The sequence below is a fragment of the Sinocyclocheilus grahami genome, unplaced genomic scaffold, assembly GCF_001515645.1.
Source record: "Sinocyclocheilus grahami isolate Dianchi unplaced genomic scaffold, SAMN03320097.WGS_v1.1 scaffold823.1, whole genome shotgun sequence".
NCBI lineage: Eukaryota > Metazoa > Chordata > Actinopteri > Cypriniformes > Cyprinidae > Sinocyclocheilus > Sinocyclocheilus grahami.
Window position 1 is genome coordinate 11,270 of NW_015506002.1, and position 8,199 is coordinate 19,468.

General features: G+C 36.1%; 2 protein-coding genes across 2 annotated transcripts in view; both read right to left on the reverse strand.

Annotated features, from left to right (window-relative positions):
- LOC107562425 (major histocompatibility complex class I-related gene protein-like) overlaps positions 1 to 870 on the reverse strand; it is a gene marked incomplete at its 3' end in the record, with an annotated part of 6,448 nt that extends 5,578 nt beyond the window's left edge. The window contains exon 1 of the mRNA XM_016247059.1: positions 843 to 870. Within this exon, the coding sequence (XP_016102545.1) occupies positions 843 to 870 (28 nt within the window). The remainder of the gene's footprint in view (positions 1 to 842) is intronic.
- An 834-nt stretch (positions 871 to 1,704) lies between these two features.
- Positions 1,705 to 8,199, reverse strand: part of LOC107562440 (zinc-alpha-2-glycoprotein-like) — a gene marked incomplete at its 5' end in the record, with an annotated part of 8,222 nt that continues 1,727 nt past the window's right edge. Inside the window, 6 exons of the mRNA XM_016247074.1 lie at positions 1,705 to 2,240; positions 2,606 to 2,659; positions 5,773 to 5,898; positions 6,147 to 6,425; positions 6,826 to 7,092; positions 7,184 to 7,420. Of these exons, the coding sequence (XP_016102560.1) occupies positions 2,233 to 2,240; positions 2,606 to 2,659; positions 5,773 to 5,898; positions 6,147 to 6,425; positions 6,826 to 7,092; positions 7,184 to 7,420 (971 nt within the window). The remainder of the gene's footprint in view (positions 2,241 to 2,605; positions 2,660 to 5,772; positions 5,899 to 6,146; positions 6,426 to 6,825; positions 7,093 to 7,183; positions 7,421 to 8,199) is intronic.

The following is an 8,199-nucleotide window of genomic DNA, read 5'->3' on the forward strand; positions in this document are numbered from 1 at the left end:
TTCACTGCATGTAGTACACAATCCTGACTGATGTTTCCCTATCGTAAACCAGAACGTTGAGTAATAATTATGTCTTCTTTTCTATTGTTAAAGCATACTCTCCTTTTGCCAACTTGTTTTTGGATATTGTAAAGCTGTCTGCCCTTTAGATCCTTGTCCCACATTTCCTGCCACTTTTTATTCATGTGTTCTTTAATTCTTCCTTGTATTTCTACTTTACTCAGTGGAATTTGTACCTCAACGTTCATATGTTTTATTGCTTGTTTGGCCAGTTTATCGACTGTTTCATTCTCTACACTCTTAAAAATAAAGCTGCTTCACGATGCCATAGAAGAACCTTTTTGTCTAAATGGTTCCTTAAAGAACCTTCAACACCTGAAGAACCTTTCTGCTTCACAAAAGCTTCTTTGTGGCGAAAGAAGGTTCTTCAGATTATAAAAAGGTAAGAAAGAGATGGTTCTTTAACTGAATGCTTCTTTGTGGAACCAAAAATGGTTCTTCTATGGCATCGCTTGAAGAACCTTTTGAAGCACCTTTATTTTTAAGAGTGTAGTACTCCTACATGTGCAGGTACCCATAAGGTACCAATTTCCTGAATCCTAAGCAGATTTATAAGTATTTCATAGATTAAATCCTTTCTTGATGTTGGTTGTTCACTTTTTAAACTATTTAAAGCTGACAAGGAATCTGTACAAATGACTACGCTAGTAGGCTTAACTTCCTCCACCCACTGAATAGCTAATACCATTGCTATTAGCTCTGTTGTAAAGACTGATACAAAATTAGTTATCCTTTTTTGAATGTTGACTTGTAATCTTTGGATATATACAGCTGCAGCTGACTTTCCTGATGTAGGATCTTTAGAACCATCTGTGAAGATATGGAGCATCGAAGAGTAATTTTGATCTAGATATTGTTGAACAACAACCTCCTTAGATAACGTTTTCTCATTCGTAACCATATATTGTAGATGAAAATCTAATTGAGGCACAGGAAGCAACCAAGGAGGAATATTCGATATTACAACAGAGGTACTAACTGAGATTAGGCCTACCCTCACTCACTATTCCCTACATTAGGTCACTAATTCAGTTCGCTTGAAGGAATGAATGAAAACAAGTGAGTGAATTCAGACACTCAGTGCACCAGATAGTTTGTGCTTGCTGTTTAATAATCACTTAAAACTGGCAAATTGGGAGCTCCAGTAGAAAGATTAAAGGATTTATCTTGAACTCTGTCATGGAAATTATGTATAGACTCTGGTTAAACAATCACTCACTCAGTCACCTCTGTCACTTACAGTGGTGGCAAATGTAGTTTTGGCCTCTGTAACTGCAGATCTAACCACCTAGAAAGGATGTGCTGTTGTTTTATTCCAGTGCCTCATCATTACATAGCAGCAGAAAAGGGATGCAAACTCATCATGGGTGAAAAAGGTGAGAAAGACACGCAACCCACAAAAAAAAAAGTCGGAGAGAGTTGACTTGTAACCCGAAGGTCACGGGTTCAAGTCTCAGGTCCGGCAGGAATTGTCGGTGGGGGGAGAGAATATCCAGTGCTCTCTTCCACCCTCAATACCACGACTGAGGTGAGACACTTGAGCAAGAACCGAATCCCCAACTGCTCCCCGGGCGCCGCAGCAATATGGCTGCCCACTGCTCAGGGTGTGTGTTCATGGTGTGTGTGTGTGTGTGTGTGCGCGCACTTGGATGGGTTAAATGCAGAGCAGAAATTCAGAGTATTGGCCACACGTCACTTCACTTCACAACACATTTTAGTATTGTACATTACATCAGTTTTGTAGTAGATCAAAAAGGATTTGCATCTATACACATATGTGTAGATTCATCTCAAAAGAGATTTGCACCTGCAGTATACACCTATGTGTAAATTCTAATCAAAATAAACATTTTACATTTAAAGTCAGAATAAACATTTTAGATTAAAAAAAAAAAATCTGCGTGAGATTAAGATGAGATTAAATTAAATGAGATTAAAAAATGCTAGGCTATAAGTGGCCACATATTGGCCATAAAATTCTTCAATGGAATTTTGACCTCCTTAATAGTGTAACAGTGCAAGACTGAGCTATTTGAGTCAACATTTGACTCAACTGATGATATTTATGTCTATCCAAAAGAGAAGGAAACCTGTTTGAAACCAGTCCTTTGCATTTCTTTTTTATAAATCCTGAGATGGTTCATTTAATGTCATTTCATATCTCCCAAACGTTCATTTGCCTGAAACAACAACAGAGAATTATTATTACACATGTAACCTATGTTAGGTATGTTTTTGATTCTTTGAAGAAACTGTCAAACATGAAAAAAGCAGCATCATATTTCAACTAAGCATAAAGGAACATAAATGGGTACTGTCATAATTATGTATTCTTATTAAAATAGAGGTGACACAGGTTAGAAACGTTTGAAGGAACAAAAACAAAAAATGAAAACATACTACATTTTTTGCAGAACCAGAAAGTAAGAGCACAGTGTAATTTCATGTGTAATCAGTGTTCTTTTAATCTAATCAACCTCAGTTAATTAACCCCAGTTCAGTCGGTAGATCCATTACCAAAACAAACATAACTGGACTGGTGTACCTTCAGAATTTAAATTGTTCCTCTCTCCACCATCATCACGACCGTATGTGTAGTCTAGAAAGACACAGATTATATGAAAACATGTACATATACATCTAAAAAAAAAAAAAAAAAATTAGAAATACACTGCCAAAACTGTCCAGCTCTAGTTCGTAGATTTTAAAACGTCAAAACAAGGATATACAAAAACAAGAGATTTAATGCAAGACACTACTGGCAAAACCATTGTTTTCCATACACTGGTAAATTTTAAGATTTTGGGCTATTTTGCTTTCATAACATATTTTCTTTCAGACTAGTGGACAGAAAACATCCTAAATAATACAAATTTAAGTGTAAGTTTTCTCTGGCTGATGACAGTATTTTCTGATTTACAGAGAAATCTAACATCCCCTCGGTAAAAACCTCTAATATGTCGACAAAATTAAACAAGAATTCTGAACTTGGCTTTATCCAATGTTCAGATTCATGTTCTGGACAATAATGCAAATTAGTTCATATTAAATTAGAGTGTGTCATTTGCATATTCAAAATATAATTTCAGTAAAATTGGAATACAAAAAGTTTTTCAATTCTTAAAGTCCGTGTGAGCCGGAAGCTGCTGCTGACTTTATTTCAGTATAGTGACGTATTTCCAACTGAAAGGGAATATTGAATAGAGGGCGGGGTTTTATTTTTGCGCTCCTTGGCTCCTCATCTTCATCTCTCATTCATAGCAAACTAACGTTTGGAGGGACATGGTTAAGGATTTTTCTGGCCAAGCTATTCATAGTTTTCTCGTGACTCGTTACGCCTACGTCATACGCTCGACCGCCTTGTTGTGAACACCTGCTTGAGCGACCAGAAGCTGGACATTACAGTTGATAAAGTTTTAAGAATCTATATTTTTTGTTAAACTAACGCATCGTTTCGCTTCAGAAGGCCGTTATTAACACCCTGGAGCCATGTGGAGTAGTTTTATGATGGATGGATACATTTTTTTTCAGATTCAGAAACGGGGGCACCATTCACTGCAATTATACAGATTGGAACAGACAGGACAATGTCGAATATAACTCCGAATGTGTTCGTCTGAAAGAGGAATGTCAAACATGCCTAGGATGCCTTGTGGGTGAGTAAATCAAATGGTTCAGGTCATACTTAGAAGGGAAAGGTTATTATGTGAGTATAGGAGAGCATAAGTCTAAGTGGACGTCCATGACATGCAGAGTCCCACAAGGCTCAATTCTTGCACCGCTCTTGTTTAGCCTGTATATGCTCCCACTAAGTCAAATAATGAGAAAGAACCAAATCGCCTATCACAGCTATGCAGATGATACCCAGATTTACCTAGCCTTATCTCCAAATGACTACAGCCCCATTGACTCCCTCTGCCAATGCATTGATGAAATTAACAGTTGGATGTGCGAGAACATTCTTCAGTTAAACAAAGAAAAAACCGAAGTCATTGCATTTGGAAACAAAGATGAAGTTCTCAAGGTGAATGCATACCTTGACTCTAGGGGTCTAACAACTAAAAATCAAGTCAGGAATCTTGGTGTGATTCTGGAGACAGACCTTAGTTTCAGTAGTCATGTCAAAGCAGTAACTAAATCAGCATACTATCATCTCAAAAACATTGCAAGAATTAGAGGTTTTGTTTCCAGTCAAGACTTGGAGAAACTTGTTCATGCCTTTATCACCAGCAGGGTGGACTATTGTAATGGTCTCCTCACCGGCCTTCCCAAGAAGACCATTAGACAGCTGCAGCTCAGCCAGAACGCTGCTGCCAGAATTCTGACTAGAACCAGAAAATCTGAGCATATCACACCAGTCCTCAGGTCCTTACACTGGCTTCCAGTTACATTTAGGATTGATTTTAAAGTACTTTTACTCATTTATAAATCACTCAATGGCCTAGGACCTAAATATATAGCAGATATGCTCACTGAATATAAACCTAACAGACCACTCAGATCATTAGGATCGAGTCAGTTAGAAATACCAAGGGTTCACACAAAACAAGGGGAATGTGCTTTTAGTTATTATGCCACCCACAGTTGGAATCAGCTTCCAGAAGAGATCAGATGTGCTAAAACATTAGTCACATTTAAATGCAGACTCAAAACTCATCTGTTTAGCTGTGCATTTATTGAATGAGCACTGTGCGATGTCCGAACTGATTGCACTATATTTTATGTATAATCGTTTTCTATTCTTAACCGTTTTAAATTCATTTTAAATGATTTTTTAAATCATTTTCAAAGTTTTTAAATTCCTTGTTTTATTGTTGTGATTATTTTTTTCTTTTCTTTTATGTAAAGCACTTGGAATTACCATTGTGTATGAAATGTGCTATACAAATAAACTTGTCTTGCCTTGCCTAAATCTTGGACTAATTTTCATTTTTGGGTGAACTATCCCTTTAAGTAGTAATGTAGTAAGTCCTTTTTGATGATGCATACTTTGTACAGGCAAGCAGATGAACCCAGAATATAAACGCAATGCGCAAAGTTTAATATTAAATGTTTTCCCATAGAAAACCATTATAAAGAAAACACTTCACCATTTAGCATACTGCGTTCATATTCCGAGCTCATCTGCTTGCCTGTATAAAGCATGAATCATACCGAATTTGATCTTTTAATGACACTGCTTTAAAGCCACATTAAGTGTTTTCACATTAAACGTTTTAGAATGTGCGCCGGGTGTTTTATATGTTGCAAATGGCCAAAAATTGCTTTATTGTTTTATCCTTGACCTAAATGATCTAACTATGTGTGGATTGGAAACAGATGGAAAATTGAAAGGCTTGTGCTGCAGATCTATAGATGTTTTGCCCGCCATGTCTCCAGTCACGTGACTGAAAACTATGAATGGCCCAAGCCGTCAAACTGACGTCATCAGAGAAGGCATGCCATTCCAGAGCGTAAGCAAATGATCAGATTTTGATTAAAGATTACCAAGACAAACTATTTTTTACAGTGGATTAATTGTTGACCTTAAGACTATAATGTGGGCTAACAAAATAAATATTGTACATTTTGATTTCATGCGGACTTTAATATGATAAATCAGCTGTGGAGGTATGATGACAACTATTAGTTCATTTTTTTACCCTGTTCACCTGTAGAGTCTTTCCTTAAAACAACAATGAACATTGTTAATACTGAATATTTATAACTCACCATTTGACTTTTTCCTTTTGTAGATGCAGTAACAAATCACAGCGAGAACTAGAACTAGAACTAGAACTGCTGCTCCTGCTATAACAAACCATAGAAATTCTGTTTCACAGTCAAAACATGTTCCATCTGCAAAATAAATAAAGCATAAATATTACAAATGTTGTTTTTAATAAATATTTTAACTGTTGAACTGAATTGAGGCACTTTAACTGTAATCATTTGTAAACAGAAACATTTATCCATTTCGGCATTATCATGTTCTACTGCTACAATGTAATTATAATGTGCCTACTTGTATTTACATTTCATAATTTTAATGTAGAAGACTCATTTTGCTTGTATTCACTTAAGACTGTATGTATGATGATATTTACCCCATTCTACTGACACTGGTTCTGTCCGGCTGCTGTGAATGACCAAACAGTCATAAGATCCTTTGTCTTTTCTGTCGATCTCCACACTGGATCTGATCTGAAAGGTTTCATCATCATTTGATCTGATTCCAGAAGATGTTTGGCTCTCAATGTTAATTCTGTTCAGTCTGATGTTCATCTCAATATCTCGGGGGTAGAAACCAGTGGCCAGACAGCTCAGAACCAGCTTACTGCGATCATCAGGAGTTCTCCTCGCAAACACACGAACATCCGGTGAATCTGGAGCAGCAGAAATCATAATGAAAGTAACAAATACAATTTGACAAAGAATTTGGTTTTATGTGTAAAGCTATTATATTCTTCACATTCATTCACGTATTCATGTGTGTAAATGATCACAATTACACCTAAGAAGTAACCCCTATACATGAATACAACCTTAAAAGATTTTTTTTAATTAAAAGTGTTTCACAATGTGAAGGGCTGCTGATGTGTCATTTTTTAGATACAAACCCAGAAAGTTAAATCAAACACTCAAATAATGACATTTCAACTAAATGTGTCCTCAACGGTGTTACATTTTCAACTCATCATTACGTATTTTTCAATACATGATGATCTCCTGAACTAATGTCATGCTCACACTTTAGCTAATTAAAGGGATCCGATCAGAACTTACTCTTTTGTGTGTTATTAAAGGTGGAGATCCAGTTCATGCAGGTCTTGAGGTAATGATGCAGGAGTTCATTGCGCACTGTTTGAAGGTCCCAATGCATTTTGGTTTCTTTAGCTTTGGGGTTTTTATCAATCCACTGCAGAGTTTCAGAATCAAAGACCATAAAATCCTCTCCATCAAATCCATATTCATCAAATGCTCTCAGACTCACTGTTCCATCAGGAAGTTTCTCCAGTTCACAACCAATCATTCTCTGAAGAACATGGAGCTCTACAATCACAGAACAACACTCATGATACATGTAGATTAATATATGCAGTTTCATAACATATCTGACCATTAATGTGTAAATTAAACTCACGAGAACACTGAGAGTCTGTGCATTTTGACAGAGTGTTTAACTGATGTAGGAACCTGTCTCTAGAATCAGGTGGTTCTTCAGGAGCTTCAGTCCAGTCATCTTCAGTCAGAATCCAGACTCTTTCTTCATTACTGTAGTGTTTGATCTGTCTGCCATCAGCAACAGCTCCAGCACTGAACTCTGGGAAAGTGTCTGCTTTGGAAAGAGCTGTAAACTTGTAGTGGAGGGAATGTTTCTCTGAGGAACAGACAGTATAAAACACAAGCAATGACAAAACGTAAAAGGACTGACAAATGGTGGATAAACCTGAAAACAAACTCTAAAATACAAACCCGATTCCAAAAAAGTTGGGACACTGTACAAATTGTGAGTAAAAAAGGAATGGAATAATAAAATTGTAATTTATTTTTACATTATATTTTATATTATTATAAAACGATTTATAGTGTGTTTGTCTACCGAAACTAATAAACCGTGTTCTTACCTTGCTGCGCATCGCCAAGATAAAATAATAAAAAAATTAATACAAAACACAAAAACATTCTACACAGGAAATGTTTAAAAACTAGAGCCTATCATTTTTTTGTAGTTGTTCTTTCCATTTTCGATAACATGGAAGAGCAGGTCTACATCAAACTGAAAGTAGATTTTGTTTGTCTCTTCCGGATTGTGTTGAGAGCACTGCTGCTCCTCATCGGAGGCTTAGTAATATTACACTTTCGCTTTCACTCCTGGGTAGGGTTGCACCAGCCATTCGTAAATCCTGACTTAAATTAGAACGTTAAGTCCACACTAGAGGCTTAGTAACTTTTTTTTAATTTTTTTTATTAATGCTCAAAAATCAAGATTAGTACACATAGAATAATACAACCATTAACATAAAAAAGATAAACAATAATAAAAAAGAAAGAAAAAGAACAGGAAAAAATGAAAAAGGGGGTTGTTAATACATTATAAACTGAAAGAATAAAATTCAGATTTACATGTCATTAAAGATAGGAAAAGAGTTACAGATA